Source organism: Pongo abelii, chromosome 19 (genome assembly GCF_028885655.2).
Source record: "Pongo abelii isolate AG06213 chromosome 19, NHGRI_mPonAbe1-v2.0_pri, whole genome shotgun sequence".
Classification (NCBI taxonomy): Eukaryota; Metazoa; Chordata; class Mammalia; order Primates; family Hominidae; genus Pongo; species Pongo abelii.
In genome coordinates this window covers 49,760,248-49,782,276 of record NC_072004.2, presented here as the reverse complement: position 1 = coordinate 49,782,276, position 22,029 = coordinate 49,760,248, and the positions used below count along the sequence as shown (strand labels likewise).

Genomic DNA, 22,029 nt, shown 5'->3' with positions numbered 1-22,029 from the left:
AGTTCTTCCATCCTTTGCTGTGAGAGCAGGTGGGCATGGGTGCAGGGGAGGCCAGGGCCATGCTCTTCCATCCAAGCCAGGGCCAGGCAGCTGTGTGTGTGTGTGCAGAGCTGTGATGGAGAGAGGGGGCCTGCCTCTCCTCAAAAAGCAAAATGTCCTTGCAGCTCCAGGCCAGATGGAGAATGATGTGCAGCAGGGAGAGGTCAAGGGGCCTTCCTGGGGCTCCGCAACACTGCAGGCGCTGGGGATGCAGCCTCCACAACAGGCAGCCCCGCAGGCTGAGGGTGGCCTTGTGCTCTCACAATGGCCCCATTCTCCAGGCCACACACGCGGCATTCCCAAAGCTCCTGCTGTCTGGCCAAGAATAGCTGGGATTCCTGGAGAAGGAACCAGCTCCCCAGCCTCCCTGTCTTCTGCCTCCACCCATGCCAGCATTTATTTTAGCATCTGGTTTTCCAGGCTTCTCCCACCCCTCCACACCTGCTAGTGCCTGGTATGCACAGCATTGACCTCAGCAAGCCAGGGCGTCTAGGGGAGGCGAGAATGGTCTGGCAAGGGTTCAGCCTTCGGCTCCCCAGGGCCATTGTTGGCCCTGCCCGTTCACTTTCTTCTCTGCGCAGTGGGCAGAAGGGTCTTTGCCTTTGGATACAAATGTTTGTACCGTTCTGGGGTAGAGAGGGAAGAGGCTCCCTGCCCACACTTTTACCTCTGGCTTGAACCCCAGGAGGATCATCCCCACGCGGAGCCACCTGCGCCACCTCAAAGCACTGACACTTTGATCAGAGGTTTTATTGAATGGTTTCAGGGAAAGAGGCAGGTTTGTCAGAGTGATGCGGGAACCCTGAGGTTATTTTCTCTAGGCGATGACTCTGCCCACTGGGTCAGAGCGGATCTGAAATACCCAAGAGGTGAAGGTGAGGCTGTGTGAGCGGACAGAGTCAGGTGTGCGGTGGCGCTGGTGCTGCGTGGGGGCGGGGAGCCCTCGGTGGGCGCTGTTGACAGCGGGCTCTAGGTTATGCTGGGCTCTGCGCTGGGGGCGCTAGGTGACAGATGGGAACCAAGCACCAACAGTGGGCCTTCTTGACGGATGGGGGCGCTCTGGGCAGCAGCTGAGAAGGGGCAGTCCTGTGGAATGCTTCGAAGAGGGCTCCGAGCTCCAAGAGAGAAGGTCGGTAGGGGGTCTGGGGCCAGGAAATGATGGAGGGCACAAAGGCTGGGAGTGGGGGCGCTCAGGAGCTCCCAGCGGCCCCCGCCTTACCCAGATCCGGGTGATCCAGAACGCAGTGCGCCACATAGGCTGGGTGGATGTGCAGACTCCTGCATTTCTTGCAGAAAAGGATCTCGCAGCAAGCACAGCCCCCGCGGCGCGGCGGTCGTCGCCGGATCTCCAGCACGCACTGCTCCTCCGGGAGGCTCCGCTTCCTGCCGGCGGGGACCAGGCGCTCAGTGCCTGGGGCCGCCCCTCCTCCCTGGGGCCACGGCACCGCCTCCCTCGTGCCCCGGTCGAGGAGCGCGCAGTCACCTGTCGGTGGGAGCTGTTAGGCCGCCCAGCAGCGCTAAGGGGCCGAGCCAGCCCCAGAAGCCGCTGTCCGCGCGCCGCAGCAGCGCCACCTGCTGGGTGCTGGACTCCTGGCGCAGCGGGCAGTAGGACACTGAGCGCCGCTCGCGGCCCTCGCCCTCCTCCGCCACCCGCGGCGGCTCCTCGCCCTCCGTCGCGCTGTCCTCCAGTGGCCTCTGGTTGTCCTCATCCTCATCCTCGTCCTCCGACCCCTCCTTCCCTTCCTCTTGCTCCGCCTCCTCGGCCCGGAGCTCTTCCGTTTCCTTCTTCCACAAGGGGGTCTTCACACCTGCGGGCCGGGAGGAGGTCAGGGCAGTCCTGCTGTCCCCGAGAAAGGGTCCAGAATAATTTTTCATTTTATTATTTATTTATATATTTATTTATTTTGAGACAGGGTCCCTCTCTGTAGCTCAGGCTAGAGTGCAGTGGCGTGATCTCTGCTCACTGCAACCTCTGCCTCACGGGCTCAAGCGATTCTTTTGCCTCAGCCTCCCAAGTAGCTGGGACTACAGGCACGCCCCACTGCGCCCTGCTAATTTTTGTATTTTTAGTAGAAACGGGGTTTCACCATGTTGGCCGGGCTGGTCTCAAACTCCTGACCTCAGGTGATTTGCCCTCCTCGGCCTCCCAAAGTGCTGAGATTACAGGCGTGAGTCACCGCGCCCGGCCCTCGATACTTTCTCAAAAAAATTTTTTAAGTCCAGGCATGGTGGCTCACGCCTGTAATCTCAGCACTTTGGGAGGTCGAGGCAGGTGGATGGCTTGGGCTCAAGAGTTCGAGACCAGTGTGGGCAACAAGGTGAGACTCTTTTTATTTCGCTGCAAAAAAAAAAAAAAAGCTGGGCGTGGTGGTGTACACCTGTGGTCCCACCTACTTGGGAGGCTGAGGTGAGAGGAAGCTGAGCTAGGGAAGTCAAGGCTATAGTGAGCCATGATTGCACCACCGCACTCCAGCCTAGGTGACGAGTGAGACCCCGTCTCCACAATTTTAAAAAAAAAATTTTTTTTTGAGACAGGGTCTCACTATGTTGCCCAGGCTGGTCTCTGAACTCCTGGCTTCAAGCAGCCCTCCTGCCTAGGTCTCCCTAAAGTGCTGGGATCACAGCCACGAGCCACCTCCCCTGGCTTACTGATCCTTTTTTTTTTTTTTTTTTGGAGACGGAGTCTCGCTCTGTCGCCCAGGCTGGAGTGCAGTGGTGGCATCTCGGCTCACTGCAAGCTCCACCTGCCAGGTTCACGCCATTCTCCTGCCTCAGCCTCCCGAGTAGCTGGGACTATAGGCGCCCGCCGCCACGCCCAGCTAATTTTTTGTATTTTTAGTAGAGACCGGGTTTCACCATGTTTGCCAGGATGGTCTCGATCTGACCTCGTGATCTGCCCGCCTCGGCCTCCCAAAGTGCTAGGATTACAGGCGTGAGCCACCGCACCTGGCCACTGATCGCATTTTAATAGGTGGTTATTTATAGAATATTTTATTTTCTGAACGGGATTTCCTTCCTCCAAGTGGGTCTTGCCTTAAGGAAGCCCAGCATCTCCGCTGGTGGGGTGGGCAGGCGGGTGGGCTTACAGCACCTCTGTATGATTAGAAAAGGTGCCTTATAGTCAGGGAAATGGAAAAAGGACCCTCTATGGGCAGACCAATTGGGAAGAGGCTGTCCTTAGGGTGAGCCAATTAGGAAAAGACGCTTCTTCCTTCTTCCAGGCTTGACTTCAGCCACCACTGTCCCCTCTTGCTGGTGCCTTTGTTCAGGGCACAGTTACTACAACTACAAGCAGTAGCCCCAGCAGGAAGTTCATGGGCTGACATGGAAACTAAGCTGGCCTCCCCTAGAAGGTGTCCCCCGCCCATTCAGCAAACATTCACCAGGCTTCATGCATCCTGTGTCTGTCACATCTGGATAGCTAGGTTTGTAAAGGAAAGAGGGGAGGAAGGCAGGGAAGACACAACTCGTCGAGTTTGCTATGGAAAAGTCAAGAAACATTTCTAGGCAGGGCACGGTGGCTCACGCCTGTAATCCCAGCACTTTGGGAGGCCGAAGCAGGCAGATCACCTGAGGTCGGGAGTTCGAGACCAGCCTGACCAAAAAGGAGAAACCCCGTCTCTACTAAAAATACCAAATTAGCCAGGTGTGGCAGTGCATACCTGTAATCCCAGCTACTCTGGAGGCTGAGGCAGGAGAATCACTTGAACCCAGGGGTCGGAGGTTGCAGTTTACTGAGATCACGCCACTGCATTCCAGCCTGAGCAACAAGAGCGAAACTCCGTCTCAAAAAAGAAAAAAAGAAAGAAAGAAAAAGAAACCTTTCTATTGATCCCAGTCCATCCTATTTAAAGAGCAAAGGGAATGCTCATAATTGGTGTTCTAGCCTTCTGGTTGTAAAAGGCCAGGCCTAGTTCACAGCTAGAAAAGGGTTCCAGAGATGTTTCAAGAGGAAGGGGAGGAGGAAAAGGAATTGAAAACAAAGGGTTGGACATTGAGTGCTGCGCTATGGAATCTGGACTTTGCCTCTCAGCAGTGAGGAGCCACTGAACATTCTTGTAGAGGGACATGTTCCAAACTGTGTTTTAGGATGTTCCCTCTGACAAGACAGAGGGAGACCCCACTTAGGAGTCATTACAGTGGTCCAGGCCAGAGAAGACAAAGGTCTGAACAGGAGCAGGTAGAGATGATGAAGCAGATGTTAAGACTATTCTGGAGCCAGATGTGCTGGCTCACACCTGTAATCCCAGCACTTTGGGAGGCCAAGTCGAGAGAATCACTTGAACCTGGGAGGTTGAGACTGCAGTGAGCTATGACAACACCACTGTACTCCAGCCTGGGTGACAGAGCAAGACTGTTTCTAAAAAAAAAAAAACACAGGCCAGGCACAGGCACAGTGGCTCATGCGTGTAATCCCAGGACTTTGAGAGGCCAAGGTGGGTGGATCACTTGAGGTCAGGAGTTCGCGACCAGCCTGGCCAACATAGTGAAACCCCATCTCTACTAAAAATACAAAATACAAAAATTAGCTGGGTGTTGTGGCATGCTCCTGTGGTCCCAGCTACTTGGGAGGCTGAAGAACGAGAATCACTTGAACCCGGGAGGCAGAGGCTGCAGTGAGCTGAGATCTCCCCACTGCACTCCAGTCTGGGTGACAGAGCAAGACTCTGTCTCAAAAAAAAAAAAAAAAGGAGTATTCAGGAAGGGGAAAGGAGAGGGCTTGCAGCTACATGGATGAGTAACTGAGAAAAGGTTGGACTTCATGGCGATGGGCTGGATTGTCCAAGCTAGGGTCAAGAGGTCCTGCCCTCCAGCCCCACCCTGCCTCCAGCCCCACTCACCATGCTTATCCATTCTTCCCAAGGCTGTGCCCTGCTTTCCCTGATCAGAGACTGGGATGTGAGAGGGTGCCCAGAACCCATAGAACTTTGTCTCATGTCTAGGGCCTCTATTAGATCACAAGGGGTAGGGCTAGAACCTCACCTGCCCATAAGGCTCTGCCCAGGAATAATTTCCTTTTCCAGAGCCTCCCAAAGCATTAATAACTCAGGTGTCTCCTACCTTCCCTCTTAGGAAGGCATTAAAGGGGAAGAGAGGATGGCTTTGGCCCCCAATAAACTGGGTTCAAATCCCAGCTCTACCACATAAATATAAAAGTTATCTGATGTTCAACATGGTATCTCTCTGACCCTCAGTCTCTTCATCTGTAAGTCAGAGATAGTAATACAGTACCAGGCTTTACCTCGCCTACGGGAAGCACTGAAAGCATTGGGTTTGTTTTTATCCTTATATTCTGTCCTCCTCCTCCTGTCTTATCCTTATCCTTCTTCACCCCATGCTCTCCACTTCTATTTCCATTTCATTGCCAGTACCAAGGAACACAAGGGAATGGTGCCAAGTCCAGTAGGAAGTAGGACTGGGGCACCAGGCTGGTATAGCTCCTGGATATTGTGTATTTGTGGGGGGGCAGCGGTGAGGGAGGGAGTAAAATCAAGGAGCTTCAGGAAAATCCTTTCCTTTCCTGGACTCGAAGTGGAGTATATTGGCACAGAGAGGAATGTGCAGATGGACAATGGACAGATTCAGCTCTGGAAAGCCCTCCATCTGTTGAGATGAAGTTGCTGACCTCAAAGAGAGCCCAGTCTAATAGTGATTTGCGATCCTCCATCCAAGTCTGGAGTGGAGGGCGATGGAGTCCTTTCCTTTGGGCGTCTAAGTTTGGTGGAGGCAAGTTGATGGGCTGGAGAACAGAGAGCAGACCTGGCCCCCAGGAATCTCCTAGTCACAAGGGGGCAACCCTATCAAGAACTGTGAAGGATCTGAAATGTTATCCTATTTGCAAGCTACCATGTTAACCAGTTGTAGTTTCATGGGTGCTTCCAGAAAACATGAGGCTCCAAGTCAGAGACAAAGGACTTTATTACTCGTGGCGCAGCAACTTCGGCCTGTTTGCCTCAGCTTCCCTTGCTTCGGTGTCCTATGAGTGACACAAATGAGTGCCAATGGGTACCAGTATATGCAGAGGTTTGCATTACTAGAGAAATCCCAAGCTTAGGAAACCTGAATCTTTTTTGGGGGGGCAGTGGGGGGTGGCGGACAGAGTCTCGCTGTCGCCCAGGCTGGAGTGCAGTGGCGCAATCTCAGCTCACTGCAACCTCCACCTCCCAGGTTCAAGCAATTCTCCTGCCTCAGCCTCCCAAGTGGCTGGGACTACAGGCGCATGTCACCGCACCTGGCTAATTTTTTGTATTTTTAGTAAAGATGGGGTTCCACTGTGTTAGCCAGGATGGTCTTGATCTCCTGACCTCGTGATCTGCCCGTCTCGGCCTGCCAAAGTGCTCAGATTACAGGCCTGAGCCACTGCGCCTGGCCAGGAAACCTGAATCTTTTATAATGGGTAGTGAGCAAACCTGCTGTTTGCTCAGAAAGGAGGCACTACGTCTATTTTCCAAGACTGTTCACTTATACAAAAACCCTTGAAAAGTCAGGGCCTCTGCTTTCAAGACATGCATAAACACAAAAGGCCCAAGGAGAATTGTCTCCCAACAAGCTCATTCTCCTTAAATTTACTGAAAGCATTTGTAGCCATCATGGCTCTTGATTGCAAAATTCAAAAGCTCACTCTGGTTGATTTAAAGAGAAAGAATAGTGAGAGCTCACAGAGTGACCAAAAGACTTGAGAACTGGATAGGAGTCAAGGAAGGGTGGCGAATAAGAACACAGTCAAGATCGCATTACAGGAACAATTCCGTTTGGAGGCCACTGCTGGAGGTCACCCATGGACACTGGCACCATGAGCAATCTCATTGAGACACTCACTAAGATTTAATGCCCCTGGCAGGCACATCTAAACCAATGAGCCTGTGCAAAGACCATCCCACCAAGACACCACAACAGAGTGTCCCCTGGCATGGTCGTTCTTCTCATCCTGCCTCCCCAACCCTAATCTGCCCAGTAGCCCTTTGCCATCCATCCTTAGGATGTGCATTCCCTCTTCCCAAGGCTGTTTTGGGTTTTGTGGGACCTTCATAAAAAGTCAGATTGTCAAACAACCCATGCTAGCATAAAAGCACACTAGAATTTATTTTATTATTTTATTTTATTTATTTTTTGAGAGGGAGTCTTGCTTTGTTGCCCAGGATGGAGTACAGTGGTATGATCTCAGCTCACTGCAACCTCTGCCTCCCGGGTTCAAGCAATTCTCCTGCCTCAACCTCCTGAGTAGCTGGGATTACAGGTGTGTGCCACCATGTCTGGCTAATTTTTGGATTCTTAGTAGAGATGGGGTTTCACCCTGTTGGCCAGGCTGGTCTTGAACTCCTGACCTCAAGTGATCTGCCTGCCTCGACTTCCCAAAGTGCTGGGATTACAGGTGTGAGCCACCGTGCCCAGCCAGCACACTAGAAATTGATCTCACAGAGGACTAATACAGTCTTCATGGAAAACATGAGAGCAAGCAGGTAATCCCACTAGCTCCAGGAACATATGCATGCCTCCTGCACTCAGACATCAGCTTGGGAGACCTCTTGAGAGGGGTGAAACCATCCCGGTAATGAGTGAAAACTCAGAATTGACTGAATCGCTCTCCAAAAGAGACTGTTTGAAACCAGAAGAGAATGGGCTATATTTTATTGGCAAGCTCAAGCATTATTTTCTGCTGTTTATAGAAATAATATCTAAACGACAAGACAAAGTCAGTTATCACAGGTAAAGCTACAATTTTTTCATATTAAATTTTAACTTTTGAAATTAATAGTATAAATAGCTCCTTAACTTCTAACAGGTATAACACAGAAATGCAGTATTAGTTTTGGCTGGGCCATAAATATAACTTAAGAGAAAATAATATCTAAGCGGGGCACAGTGAGGGGAACCCATAGTCCCGGCAATTCAGGAGGCTGAGATGGGAAAATTGCTTGAGTCCAGGAGTTTGAAGCTGCAGTGCACAATAATTGTGCCTGTGAATAGCCACTGCACTCCAGCCTGGGCAACATAGCAAGACCCCCATCTCTAAAAAAAATTTTATTAAGAAAAACAAAGAACAATAATCCAGTAAGATAGTATGTAAGTGCTACTTGATTGGGAATATTTGTAACAACATCTTACATTTGTATAGAGAAAAGGAATGGGGCCTCCTAAACTTACAGCATCATGTCAATTAAGATGTAACTGGCTAGTCAAATCCATAATGCCTAACTAATAATAGCTCAAACTTTATAAAATTTATTAATTTACTTAATAAAGGGCTCCAGGATTGGTTCAGTGTCTTGATGGAGTTATTAAGGGCCCTGCTTATTCTCACCTTTCCTCTTTGCCTTCCTTGTCTCCTCTTGGTTACAAAATGGCTGCTGCAGCTCCAGGCATTGTGGCTTCATGCAACTATGACCGAAGCAGAAAGAAAAGGAATGGCAGAGACTTCTCAGAAGCTCTCCAACAGACTTCTCTTTCAATCTCATTGGCCAGAACTGGAACACAAACCCATTCCTAAACCAACTTATGGCAAAAAGAGGGTTGACAAGATTGTCCTAGACCAGTTGTAATTGGTAACTTTCATCAAGTGGGACTCATGGAATAAAGTTATAAAACAATTTCATTTTTGTCTCCTACAGTCTTTTTATTATTTATTTATTTATTTATTTATTTATTTATTTATTTATTTTGAGACAGAGTCTCCCTCTGTTGCCCAGGCTGGAATGCAGTGGCTAATTCTGCCTCCTCCGAGTAGCTGGGATTATGGGCACCCGCCACCACACCCAGCTAGTTTTTGTATTTTTAGTAGAGACAGGATTTCACCATGTTGCCCAGGCTGTTCTCGAACTCCTGACCTCAAGTGATCTGCCCGCCTTGGCTTCCTAAAGTGCTGGGATGACAAGCATGAGCCACCGCGTCTGGCCCAGTCTTTTTAAACATGCTCAAGGGAGGAAAATACTTCTTCCCTTGTCCCTGGAGAACAACTCAGACAGGCCCTATGACTTATTCTGAGTCCTCTTAGGAAATAGAAAACCCTGAGGCTTGCCACGGCCAGTGACCTGCAAATAGGATGGTGTGGGAGGCAGAAGACATGGTCCCTCTACCCTCTTTCTCTGCCTCTCTTTTCTCCTCAGCTGCCCAGCCACTGGTCTCTGTCTTTCCCTGCCCCAATCCATGCAGTTCCTTGGATCCAGGCTACACTGAACTCTGGGGACCCTTATTCCCTCTGTAATCCTTAGGAGTCTAAATCAGGAACCAACCAGATGATGGTCCACTTCCAGCTTCCTATCCACTGAGGCCGTTCCACCTTCCAGAAGGGTCCATTGAATGTTTTGTGTTTGTTTTGAGATGGAGTTTTGCTCTTGTCCCCCAGGCTGGAGTGCAATGGCACGATCTCAGCTCACTGCAACCTCCGCCTTCCCGGGTTCAAGCGATTCTCCTGCCTCAGCCTCCCGAGTAGCTGGGATTATAGGTGCCCACCACCACACCCAGCTAATTTTTGTATTTTTAGTAGAGACAGGGGTTTTGCCAGGTTGGCCAGTCTGGTCTCAAACTCCTGACCTCAAGTGATCCGCCTGCCTTGGCCTCCCAAAGTGCTGGGATTACAGGCGTGAGCCACTGCGCCCGGCCTATCTTTCTATTAAGATGTTCTCCATTGGGCATGGTGGCTCACGCCTGTAATCTCAGCACTTTGGGAGGCCGAGGTGGGCAGATCACTTGAGCTCAGGAATTCAAGACCACCCTGGCCAACATGGCGAAACCCTGTCTCTACTAAAAATACAAAATTAGCCAGGCATGATGGTGTACCTGTAATCTCAGCTACTCGGGAAGCTGAGGCAGGAGAATCACTTGAACCTGAGAAGCAGAGGTTGCAATGAGCCAAGATCATTCCTCTGCACTCTAGCCCTCTAGCCTGGACGACAGAGTGAGACTCTGTCTCAAAAAAAAAAAAAAAAAAAGAGGAACTTGGTCCATTCTGTCCTCTCTGTTCTGCTTTACTGCAGCCTGAGGACAAGGTTCTGGGAGGCCAGCATTGACTATGTAGGTAACAACAATGGCCTAAAGAAGCAACAAGAAAGAAAGGAACCAAGTGCCTAGAGAACTTCATGGAGCAGAGCCACTTGCCTACTTTGGATCATCTGTCTCTAAGAGAGAGAAATAAACTTTTCTTTTGTGGGAGCCACTGTTTTCAGTGGCCTTTTTGTTATATATAGCAGCTTAGCTTGGCCCTAATTAATAAAGGCAGATATGTGGCTGCCTCTATTGCAGAAGGGCTTTCTCTGTGTGATAGGAATGCATCCCCCAAATCTTCGCCACCTGATTGAGAAAAGAACCTGGCCCTATAGCTCTAATTTTAAAAGCCCAGGGAAGGGCTGTTTGGACTAGCTGAGTCCCATGCTTACCTCCTAGATTAGTGGCTCTCAGTGGGGAGGGAGAGGATTTTGCCCCCGAGGGACATTGTCCCCCAGAAGACATTGCCAAATGTTAATGTCTGGAGACATTTTTGGTCGTTTTAATGGGGGCAAGGGGCCAGGTGTGGTGGCTCATGCCTGTAATCCTAGCATTTTAGGAGGCCAAGGTGGGTGGATTGCCTGAGCTCAGGAGTTTGAGACCAGCCTGGGCAACATGGTGAAACCCTGTCTCAACTAAAATACAAAAAATTAGCCGGGTGTGGTGGTGTACACCTGTAATCCCAGCTACTCAGGAGTCTGGGAGAGGAGAATCGCTTGAACCCAGGAGGTGGAGGTTGCAGTGAGCCGAGATCATGCCATTGCACTCCAGCCTGGGCAACAGAGCGAGACTCCGTCTCAAAAAATAAAAAATAAAAAAAATAATGGGGGCAGGGGTGCTACTGGCTTTTGGTGGGTAGTGGCCAGGGAGGGATGCTGCTAAATGTCCTACAATGCCCAGGACAACCTCCACAGCAAAAGAATTATCTGACCTAAGATGTTAGTAGCGCCAAGGTCAAGGAAACCTGTTTTGGACCAATTCCTATTAACTTTTCAAGGGTTATATGGAATGTGACTACTTGTCATCACCTCCATAGGCACCACTTGGTTTAAGATACCCTTGCTCTGCCCTGGATGACTGCAGTAGCCTAACTGTCCCCCTGATTCTGTCCTTGCCCCTGCAGTTGTTCTTTACACAGCAGCCTGAATTAGAGCATGTCCCTACTCTTCTCGATCTCCTGACTTCGTGATCCGCCCGCCCTGGCCTCCCAAAGTGCTGGGATTACAGGCGTGAGCCACCATGCCCGGCCACCCCTACACTTCTCAAAACACTCCAGGGCACTTCTCATTTCACTCAGAGAAAAAGCCAGACTCTTCAGAGTCACCTACAAGGCCCTGCATGATCTAGGACCTCATTTCCTAGATTCTTATCCTACATACCCTACCTCTCTTTGGGATTCTTCTTCTTTTCTTCTCCTTTTACTCTTTTTCTCCTTCTCCTTCTTCTTCTTCGACAGGATCTCACTCTGTTGTGGTGCAGTCATAGCTCACTACAACTTCAACTTCCTGGGCTCAAGTAATCCTCCTGCCTCGCCTCCCATGTAGCTGGGACCACAGGTATGTGCCAACCATGCCTGGCTAACTTTTAAAAAAAGTTTTTGTAGAGATGGGGTCCTCAGAGCTTTTGCACTGGCTGTCCCTCTGCCTGAACACTCTTCCCCCAGACAGCTGCAGGGCATGCTTCCGATCTTCTTTCAGGTCTTTGCTCAATTATCACCTTATCCCTGAGGACTTTAACCATCTTATAGAAAATTCCATGCACACTCTCGCCTCCTTTAGTCCTTTATTTGTCTCCCTGGAATGGATCACCATCTGACTATTTATTTATTTATTTATTTATTTATTTATTTTTGTGATGGAGTCTCTGTCGCCGAGGCTGGAGTGCAGTGGCACGATCTCAGCTCACTGCAACCTCCACCTCTCAGGTTCAAGTGATTCTCCTGCCTCAGCCTCCCAAGTAGCTGGGATTACAGGCGCCCACCACCACGCCTGGCTGATTTTTGTATTAGTAGAGAAGGGGTTTCACCATGTTGGCCAGGCTGGTCTTGAACTCCTGGGCTCAAGTGATCCACCTGCCTCAGCCTCCCAAAGTGTTGGAATTACAGGCATGAGCTACCACGCCCAGCCTTAGATTTATTTGTCTATCTGTCATTCACCATTCGGTAACATGGAAGTAGCCCCCATAAGGTCAGGGACCTGGTCTTTTTTGTTTATTGCTGTATCCTCAGGCCTGCAGTTGTGCCTGGCACATAGTCGGTGCTCAAGATTTTTTTCTTTTTTAAGACAGGGTCTTGTTGTGTTGCCCAGGCTGGAGTGCAGTGGTGCAATCATGGCTCAGTACAGCCTTGATCTCCTGAGTAGCTGGGATTATAGGTGCATGCCACCATGCTTGGCTAATTTTTTTTGTATTATTTCTGTAGAGACAGGGTTTCATCATGTTGCCCAGGCTGGTCTCCAACTCCTGGCCTGAAGTGATCCTCCTGCCTTGGCCTTCCAAAGTGCTGGGATTACAGGCAGCACTTACACCGTGACCAACCAAGAAATGTTGGTTGAATTAATGCATTGCTGTGGCCATGGGGGTGGGGTGTTATGACCCACAGCCTGCTCTAGCACAATCACATGGTTAGTGTGGGGGGTGGGGCAGGTTCTTCAGAGAAAGTGGGGATCATATTGCTAACAGCGGCTGGGAGAACTGGGACCCACTCAGACCTGTGCCTGCCGGTGAGTTCTGGTGGTCTGATACTTTCATATACGTTATTTCTTTATCTCTCACAACACACCAAAAAGGTAAACATTATTACCCCCATTTTACAGTTGAGAAACTAAGGCACAGAGAGGCTAGGTAATATATGATGGTCACACAGGATTTAAGCTAAACTCATGAGTTTTGGGCTCTATTTCTATGTCAGTTTCATTCCCATTCTCCTGTACTCACTAAACACCAAGGGGTATGGCAACCCCTACCCCTGCTTTCCCTCCACTCCCCCAAAGTTCCCATTTGGCCAGCCCTGTGAGATTGGCCAGCCCCGTGAGATAAGCCAGCCCCAGCCTCTCCTCCCTCTCCCTCGGTTCTGCAGGGCAGTCCTCGCCTGCTGGGCAGGGTTAACAAGGAGTGTTTGTAGCAGCCGCTGTCTCCAAGGAGAGGGGAGGAAAGCAGAGTGGGGAGGCCGGCAGCCACCCCAGGCTCTGTGGCCGCAGCCAGCAGAGGGTAGGAGGCACTCAGCAGAGGATAGGACGCAGCCAGCTTGATCTCTCCAGCCCTGGGGAAAGAGAGGAGTGTCCTCACCTCCACCCGGCCTGAGAGGGGTGAACCCTGAGTGGACTGGGCGGCCTGAGAGCAAGGTCGCTGCAGGGCCACCAGGGAAAGCTCTGGCAAGGACCGAGGAATGTGGGGGAGCAGGGGCTGGGCCTGGCCTGGCGGCTGAAGCCAGTGGCAAGTAGCAGCGCTGGAGGTCCCGGGCTCTCAGCGAGTATACGGGAACCTCAGAATCAGGGAGAACCCAGCCGAGACCCAGCAGTGGTGGGAGGAAAGAGGCGGCAGTGGGAGAGGGGAGGTGCCCACCTCCTCCCCTGTGGGGGTCCAGCCATGTCCCAGCCTGCGGGAGGCAGGAGGAGGCCCGGGACCCTAGGGCCACCTGTGTGCAGTATCCGGCCTTTCAAGTCGAGTGAGCAGTACCTGGAGGCCATGAAGGAAGACCTGGCTGAGTGGCTTCGTGACCTCTATGGGCTGGACATCAACGCGGCCAACTTCCTGCAGGTGCTAGAAACGGGTCTGGTGCTGTGCCAACACGCCAACGTTGTCACCGACGCTGCCCTGGCCTTCCTGGCTGAGGCACCTGCCCAAGCCCAGAAGATTCCCATGCCCCGGGTCGGGGTCTCCTGTAATGGGGCCGCCCAGCCAGGTACCTTCCAGGCCAGGGACAATGTCTCCAACTTCATCCAGTGGTGTCGAAAGGAGATGGGCATCCAAGGTAACCACGCTGCACCCTCATCCCCACCCCAGATGCTTATCTTGGGGGGTATTGGTCCTTTCTCAAATGCACAGGCTAGCTCTGGGGGGCAGGAGCCTGGATCCTCATTCTAGATTTGCCTTGAGCCAGCTCTTTTTTCATGCCTCAGTTTCCCCACCTCATAGTAAATTCTCAATAAATAAATACATTGATGACTGATAAATGTTTGTTGATGATTACTTCAATAAGCATATATCAATCACCTCTTCTGTGCTGAGCACTTTGCTGGGCACCAAGGACAGAGAGGAAAGAGACCCAGCGCCCAACAAATTCATGGTCTAGCAAGAGAGCAGAAGGCTGGGTGCGGTGGCTCACGCCTGTAATCCCAACACTTTGGCAGGCTGAGGCGGGTGGATCACCTGAGGTCAGGAGTTCAAGACCAGCCCAGCCTAACATAGCAAAACCCTGTCTCTAGTAAAAATACAAAAATTAGCTGGGCATAGTGGCAGGCTGAGATAGAATTGCCTGAACCCAGGAGGCAGAGGTTGCAGTGAGCTGAGATGGCGCCACTGCACTCCAATCTGGGTGACAGAGTGAGAGTCTGTCTCAAAAAAAAAAAAAAAAAGAGAGAGGTAGAGGGATAGATACGTAAATTATAGCCTACTATGGCAAAGGCTTGATGTAGAGGTGTAGTGCTGGGAGCCAGGGGAGGAAATAGCAGCCTGATTAGGTGGAATGGGGCCGAGAAAGTTTGCATCATAAAGGATGGAAATTTGGCCTGAGTCTTTTTTTTTTTTTTTTGAAACTGAGTCTTGCTCTATCACCCAGGCTGGAGTACAGTGGTTCGATCTTGGCTCACTGCAACCTTCACCTCCCGGGTTCAAGCGATTATATGTGCCTCATCTCCTGAGTAGCTGGGATTACAGGCGCCCGCCACCACGCCCGGCTAATTTTTGTATTTGTAATAGAAATGGGGTTTCCCCATGTTGGCCAGGCTGGTCTTGAACTCCTGACCTCAAGTGATCCACCCGCCTTGGCCTCCCAAAGTGCCGAGATTGCAGGTGTGAGCCACCACACCCAGCTGGCCTGAGTCTTGAGGGATAAATAGAAGTTTGTGGGAAGGGAATTCTAAGCAGGGGGGACGACAGGGGCAAAGGCACAGAAAAAGCACGGTGTGTGAATGACTAGGGAGAGCCTGGTGGTGAGGGCACAGGGCTAGGATGAGGAGAGAACATGGGAGGAGACAGATGGGATGACGCCAGCGAGGGGCCCCATCAGGCTGGGGCTTGTAGGGCTCAGGGAGTGACATGTCAGGATCCTTCATCTCCTTGGCCTTGAAACCAGGAATGGGATGAGACTGGTTTCATTTGTGCCATTCTCCAGGCCAAAGGTGGCAGGGGTGAGACTGGGGAAAGGGTCAGGCCTGGGCTACTGGCTGGTGGCCGGGCACTGAGGAGCAGAATTGGAAGGTTAATAGAAGCTAGTGCTTTAAGGAATGCTTGCATGTGCTGGACATTGTGAATGGTTAACAACTATTAGCATATCCAATCTTCACAACAACCCCACGAAATAGACTACATCCCCATTTTACAGAAGAGGAAACTGAGGCTCAGGGTCTAACTCAAGGTCATGCAGCTGGTAATAAGTCAAGACTCCAGCCTTAATGGTTGGCTCCAGAGCATGTCCTCAGCATGCCTGGTTGGGCCTGGATGGGAGCTGAGTTTGAGATGCCTGGCGGAGATCGGAGGGGAGAGGCGTGGGTGGAAAGTGGAACAAACCGCTTCCTGCTCCTGGACCCATCCAGGCAAGCTGAGTGGGGAGAGGGGAAGGTGGAGTTCATCCTTCTCTCATCCACACTCACAGCCAGTCTCCAGGTCCCTTTGCTTTGCTGTCACCTCTTCCCACCTGCAGCCTCTCCTGTGAGATGGGCCGAGTGTCTGTACCCAGCACCTGAGCAATTCCGCCCAGACCCCTCCTAGGGGGCTGACTTGACCCCAAGATTCTGAGACCGAAACCACTCCCCATGTCTGCTGCCCCAGACCGGGGATGACCCCAGGGCTTTCCTCCCCGCTCGCCCCTGCCCCGGAGGCTCAGGTCCTCTGGGGGCTCACGCTGCCTCTGCCCTTTTCTCCCCGCCTCCACTCCAGAGGTGCTGATGTTCGAGACGGAGGACTTGGTGCTGCGCAAGAACGTGAAGAACGTGGTGCTGTGTTTGCTGGAGCTGGGCCGCCGGGCGTGGCGCTTTGGCGTTGCGGCGCCCACACTCGTGCAGCTGGAGGAGGAGATAGAGGAGGAGGTGCGGCGGGAGCTGGCCCTGCCCGCGCCCGACCCCTCGCCGCCAGCGCCCCCCAGGCGCCAGCCCTGCCACTTCCGCAACCTGGACCAGATGGTGAGGGGCTCTGCACACGCCCTCAGGGCCCCCTTCCCTTTGTGCTTCGTGCTCCCCTCCCCAGTCCCACTCCAGCCCCCTCTAACCCACCCCCTTCTTGAGCTCCACTGTCCACCCTGCCCCGAATTCACTGTGTGGCTTTAAGGCAGGGTTCCACTCTGAGCCTCAACCCTAACCACGCGTAGTAATTAATGGCCATGTCATTTCTCAGGCGTTCTTACCAAACCAGCACTGGATGCCCCTCTCATTTAACCCCTGCTGGGACAGTTTTCAAGAACACCGACTGTGGCACTCTTGGAGACACCTTGGTTCAAGTCTTAGTTCCACTGCTTTGCAGCTGTGTGACTTTGGGCAAATTATTTAACCTCTCTGTGTCTGGCTTCCCTTATCTGCAGCATGGGGACAGTAACAGCACCTACCTTCTATGAATGCTGTGATCATTAAATGAGCCAGCACATACGAAGTGTTTGGAACAGGGTCTGCACAGAGGGCCACTTCACAGCAGTCAGTTCTGTGTGGTTAACCCTTGGGGAAAATGGAGCTCAGGCAGGTTTCTTAATGAAAAGCCTATGATGCAGTGGATACAGGGCACTGACCTGAGCCTGTCAGATCCCACAGTCCCCCTGTGACACTCCGCCGCTTCCATTAGCTCTGGACCTCATGGTAGGTAGGTCTATGGGTGACCACCCAGGTCTCGTTCTCACTGGGTCATTTACAGCCTTATCTACTCCCTCCTTGCTTCTCATTCCCCAGCCCTGACCTCAGCAGAAACCTCAGGGGTGACCTGGGGGCAGGTAGGCCCCACATTTTGACCCAGAGTGGGCAAAGGAGAGGGCTGAGTTCACCACCCGCCTGCAGGTGCAGAACCTCGTGAGCCACTGCACGTGCCCAGTGCAGTTCTCCATGGTCAAAGTGTCTGAGGGGAAGTACCGTGTGGGCAACTCCAACACCCTCATCTTCATCCGGGTAAGTCCAGGCTGGGGGTCAAGGAACCCCCAGAATAGGGTTTCTTGCCCAGGCTTGGGACAATGACAGTAAGTCTCCCAGAATATGGGACCTTGCCCAGGCTTGGAACAATGACACCTCCCAGAATATGGGACTTTGTCCAGGCTTGAGGACAATGACAGTAGATCATCATTCACCCCAAGCCATCAGGCCTTGGAACTCTCCTTCTCTCCCTGGTAGAATTCCAGGAGATCCCTGGCAAAGGTGGCAAGCCTATCTCCTCCTCCCATCAGGGCAGCCAGAGCCACCACCCTCCCTTTCCTCCACCGTAGCCTAGTCTAGAGCATGTTCTCAGGCGGAGTGGGGTATGGAGAAGGGTGCTCACACTTTTCCATTCCACTCCACCCACAGACTTGATTAGAGGCAGCAGCTTGAGAACCCCAAGTTTGGTTTCAGTGCATGGCCCCAGCCACACGGACCCCACAGTTCCACCCCTACCACTTGCCTGGGGGTACATTCAGCAGAGTGAGTAGCAGCACAGGTCTGAAAATGTGCCTCCTACCCCAATACCTGGCTGTGCCTCACCAGAAACGGTCTGTACCCACGTGAGTGGCCAGCAACTTGGAGCATGGCCCAGCCCTTTCCTTGGGCACAGGCCACACCTGGGAGCAGAGTCAGCTCTCTGGGCCCTCCCCTAGACCTGAGGCAATAGCCCTGTTATGCAGGTAGGGACAAGAACTTGCGACCCCACTTTCCAACACAGGAAGCTGAAGCCTGAAGAGACATGTGACTTGCCTGAGGGTGGAGTGGGACCAGGACTCCCATGGGCTCTTCACACAGGCCACAGGGGTAAAGCCAGTGGCATTAGGGCCCTGTTTTGGGTACAGACATGTACAGATGCAAAACCGTTTACAGCAAAAGGAGTGCTCTGGGGGCAGGCTATACAATGCCTTTGGGATCCCTTGACCAGTTGTGGGACAGCTTTCAGCCTGGCTCCCACCTTGACTGCATGTGTTATCTGATGCCAGTCATGGAGGAGGAGATTCGGGCTGCCTTTTTACAACACACACATACATCTACGTGTGGATGAGTACATGGATGAAAGCATCCCTGAGTGGGTGCTGGAAGCCCGCAAGCTGGTCCAGGAAGAGGGGCTGCCCTCCACCCTGCCCTTAACCTCATCCTTGCCCCCTCAGATCCTCCGGAACCATGTGATGGTACGTGTAGGGGGCGGCTGGGACACACTGGGCCATTATCTGGACAAACATGACCCCTGCCGCTGCACATCCCTCTGTGAGTCCCCTGAGGGTCCTCTCCCTGTGGGGTTGGTTGAAAAGGCGTAGCTCTGGGTTGGGAGGCTGGAGGCAGAGGTGGGAGGTATGTCTGATCTCCAGGCGGGGAGAGGTAGGTGGGGAGGCGTGCGGGAGGCTGGAAGAAGGAAGGCAGTAGTTGGGCACAGTACAGTACTAAACGTCGCCACAAGATGGTGTGCAACACACGCAGGAGCAGCATTTGGCCACGGTGCATTTTTAGCAGAGCTTAGGTCTGGCTCTGGGATCCACAGTGTTGGCACCAAGTGTGACTTGGAAGGTCTTTAATTCTTCCATAATCTCCATCAACGCCTCCAGCCACTCCAAATAAGCACATGCTCTAAGGGAAAGTTGTGTACCGGCACTACAAACATAGCTTTAAATAAATCCCCCAGCTGGGTCCCCTAAGCCCCTCCTGTAAAGAAACTCTGGTGTTGCCACTGTAGGTTCCACTGTTTTTAATGTGGGATGTGGGGCATGGGACCACTAGGGGAAGAACAATGGGCCCCATTGGCAGGAACTGAACCCTTCTCTTCTCTCCTTTCTCCGGGGGACTGTTGGTAGCACACAAGCCAGGCAGCTTCCTGAAGCCCCCGGCCCCACCAGTGCAGCATGAAGTAAGGGTACAGGATGGACCCTCACAGACCCAGCCTACAATGACCATCAGCCGCTCACAGAGCCCGCCACCCCCTGTGGACTGGAAGACATATACCTCTTCAGGCCGAAGGCTGAGGCCCCCCACCCCATCCTCCCCCAGACCCCACAGGGAACGGGGAGCAGAGACAGGGGACTCCAGAGAGATGGCACCATTCCTGAGGTATGTAGAAGAGACAGGGATGGGGCTCTTTTTCCTTTGGAGTGCACATTCTCAGAGGCCACCACACTCCAAGATAAAAAGAGCAGATCCTCGGCAGTGCCTCTACCCCGAGACCACAGGTTTTGGAACCAGAAGCATACCCAGTACCTTTGGGATAATGTGGTTACTTCATATGCCTTCCCATTTCACAGATGAGGAGGCTGAAGCTCAGAAGTGGAACAGACTTACTGAAGGTTTCCTACCAACGCATGGTAGAGCAGAGACTAAGACAGAGACTGTGCATTCCCCTCTGTCTCTCCACTGCCCTGCAACTGGTCTGAGGCCATCCCTCGAAGGATCTGAAGTCACCTCAGGCCAGGATCAGGCTTCCTTCTATCTGCTACACAGGGAACAAGGGCGAATAGACTTAGGCAGTGACTGCCATAAGGAGGATTTCTGGGCAGTCACGGAGGAGAGAGAGCATAGGTTTCATTCAGCATGAAGTCTAGCCCCCTGGGTGTTCTCACTGGGGAAAGACTGTCACTGCCCAAAGCCAGGGACCACACTAGATGACCCTGCTGGCCTGATGAGTCTCCCTTTGCAGCCTTGTGATTCTCTCTTTCAGGTGCCAGGAGAGGTCTCTCATCCCATCTTGGAGGCAGCCGACAGCTGGGGACAGCCCACCCAGCCCCCAGTCCTCATCTACCCAAAAGGGCCGAGACCCACAGTGTACCTTGTCAGGAAAGAGGGAGGAGAGATACCCCCCTGAACTCCCCAGGGGAAGGATTCCCACATCTTGGGTTCATGAAGAAACAGACAGCTGGGGAACCGATGCCAGGAACCCCACCCCACAAAGACTCCGAGCCATTGAGGCCACCACCAAAGGGATATCAGAAAGAGGACCATCTCCCCTGCGTCGTTCCTGTAGCCCAGCCAAGTGCCTGGGCCTCAGGCTGCCACTCCGGGATGAGGTCAAGGGTGCGTTCTTCCAGTTCAGGGAGCCAGAGTCTGTCCATTCTCCAACCCCTGTCCAAGGCCTAACCAAGATCCCCATCCGGCTGCCCCCTGCTTGCCCCCCGACACCAGAAAGGAGCTTTCCTGGTGCTACAAGTGGAAGTCCCAGGACAGAACTTGGGAGAGACCCCATCCCACTAAGGGCCGTCACCGTGGACCTGGCTGGGTCCACGAGTGGGGACTGCTCTGTGGAAGTGAGGCAGGAGGACCAGCAGCTGGACATCCAGGTCATGGCAGAGGCCAGAGAGTCCTGGGACCTGGGCCCACAGGAGCAGGAGGGGCAGTACACACCTCTGCCCCTGGGCAGAAACAAGGAGCAAGCCATCTACTGTAGCCTTGAAGAGGAGATTTTGGGCAACATGAAGCTGCTAGAAGTCAAGAGTGCCTGTCCACACGGCACAAGGTCTGGGGTCATCCCTCGCAGTGGGGTCTACGTCCCCAGCCTCGTTGGGCAGTGGCCTGAGCCTGGGGGTCCTTATGACAAAGTCATCCAAGAACTGGCTCAGGGTCCCCCACCCCTCCTTAAAGTGGACCTGGAAGCCTGGAAGGCAGCCCCGACTGGCTCCCCTAAGCCAGCTGTTACCCCAGGACCGGGAAGCCTCAAAGGGAAGTTGGGAGCCAGACAGAATGGGCCCAGGACAAAGGCAAGCCTGAGTGCCGAAGGCACCCACATGAGGAAGGTCCCACCTCAGGGAGGGCAGGACTGCTCGGCTTCTACTGCGTCTGCCAGCCCGGAGGCCCCCACACCTTTGCCCTTGGACCCCAACTCTGACAAAGCCAAGGCATGTCTGAGCAAGGGCAGGAGAACTCTCCAGAAGCCCAAGAGGGTCCCGTCCATCTACAAGCTGAAGCTGAGACCCAGGATTCGGCCCCGGAGAGACCACAGGCCTGAGAAGCAGCCTTCACGAATCCCCAAGCCACTGGCCTATGTCTTCCTGGGTCCAGCCAGGCAGCCCCCCAGGGACAGGCTGTTGAGAGCTGTGCTGGGCAGCAAGGGAGGGGAGGCATCCCGGGTAGATGGAGCTTCAGTAGGTGAGGAGGAGGAGGAAGGAAAGGAGGAGAAAGAGCCAGCCGCTCCATTGGAGAGCAGCCCCCAACCTCCAGAGGGCCTGCAACCTCACCGGCTTAATCAAGCTCCACTTCCACCTGAGGAGGAGTCCTGGGTCTGAGGCACATGAACATGTTGGGTAGGAGGGAAGCAAAAAGGATGGCCATGTATACACTGGATTCACAGCTGCGGGAACAGAAGGGATGTTCCCTCACCTCCACACAGGGCCTTGGGCAGGAGTGGGTCAGAAGACAAATATAGACTCCATCTGCTCATCTGAGCAAAGGGGCAACCCACTGCTCTCACTCCAAATCCAGAGGTAGGCCAGGGGCAGTGGGACCATCCTATATCTCATTACTCTCCCCTAGAACAGCTCACCACACTCCTGGCCTCTGGCCCCTGGTCATGCCCACCTGTTTCCATAACTCCCATAAGTTATTAAATGCATGTGATTCTGCCCTTGAGCCCCAGCTTCTTTTTTCAAATTTCAGAAACAGAGTCTTGCCTGTCACCCAGGCTGGAGAGCAGTGGTGCTATCATGGCTCACTGCAGCCTCGA

At 52.8% G+C, this 22,029-nt stretch overlaps 2 protein-coding genes across 8 annotated transcripts; one reads left to right on the top strand and one right to left on the bottom strand.

Moving 5' to 3' along the window:
* Positions 1-768: 768 nt before the first annotated feature.
* Positions 769-5,033, bottom strand: C19H17orf50 (chromosome 19 C17orf50 homolog). 7 transcript variants are annotated; one of them, XM_054536677.2, is made up of 4 exons: positions 4,881-5,033; positions 1,523-1,847; positions 1,259-1,422; positions 769-1,181 (listed from the first exon to the last, which is right to left on the bottom strand). In XM_054536677.2, exons 1-4 carry the CDS (start codon positions 4,891-4,893, stop codon positions 1,009-1,011), a joined length of 675 nt encoding a protein of 224 aa, XP_054392652.2. In that variant the 5' UTR covers positions 4,894-5,033; the 3' UTR covers positions 769-1,008. The 7 variants fall into 7 exon arrangements, with proteins under 7 accessions (XP_054392652.2, XP_054392654.2, XP_054392656.2 ...); XM_054536679.2 differs by having other exon boundaries at positions 769-1,109; XM_054536681.2 differs by having other exon boundaries at positions 769-892.
* Positions 5,034-13,131: 8,098 nt separating this feature from the next.
* On the top strand, positions 13,132-21,924 carry GAS2L2 (growth arrest specific 2 like 2). The gene is made up of 6 exons (XM_002827267.4): positions 13,132-13,990; positions 16,117-16,358; positions 17,217-17,324; positions 18,500-18,596; positions 19,178-19,430; positions 20,035-21,924. The coding sequence occupies exons 1-6, from the start codon at positions 13,606-13,608 to the stop codon at positions 21,590-21,592; spliced, it is 2,643 nt and encodes an 880-aa protein (XP_002827313.4). The 5' UTR covers positions 13,132-13,605; the 3' UTR covers positions 21,593-21,924.
* The last annotated feature ends 105 nt before the right edge of the window (positions 21,925-22,029 follow it).

What these genes read in the sequence shown, in the direction of transcription:
- C19H17orf50 (XM_054536677.2), bottom strand. An exon ending in CTAACAGCTCCCACCGACAG is followed by an intron (nt 1,423 to 1,522) that starts GTGACTGCGCGC and finishes CCCCGCCGGCAG; the next exon opens with GAAGCGGAGCCTCCCGGAGG. An exon ending in TCTGGATCACCCGGATCTGG is followed by an intron (nt 1,182 to 1,258) that starts GTAAGGCGGGGG and finishes TCCTGGCCCCAG; the next exon opens with ACCCCCTACCGACCTTCTCT.
- GAS2L2 (XM_002827267.4), top strand. Translation starts at nt 13,606, where the DNA reads ATGTCCCAGCCTGCGGGAGGCAGGAGGAGGCCCGGGACCCTAGGGCCA. An exon ending in TCCGCAACCTGGACCAGATG is followed by an intron (nt 16,359 to 17,216) that starts GTGAGGGGCTCT and finishes ACCCGCCTGCAG; the next exon opens with GTGCAGAACCTCGTGAGCCA. An exon ending in ACACCCTCATCTTCATCCGG is followed by an intron (nt 17,325 to 18,499) that starts GTAAGTCCAGGC and finishes TTGCCCCCTCAG; the next exon opens with ATCCTCCGGAACCATGTGAT.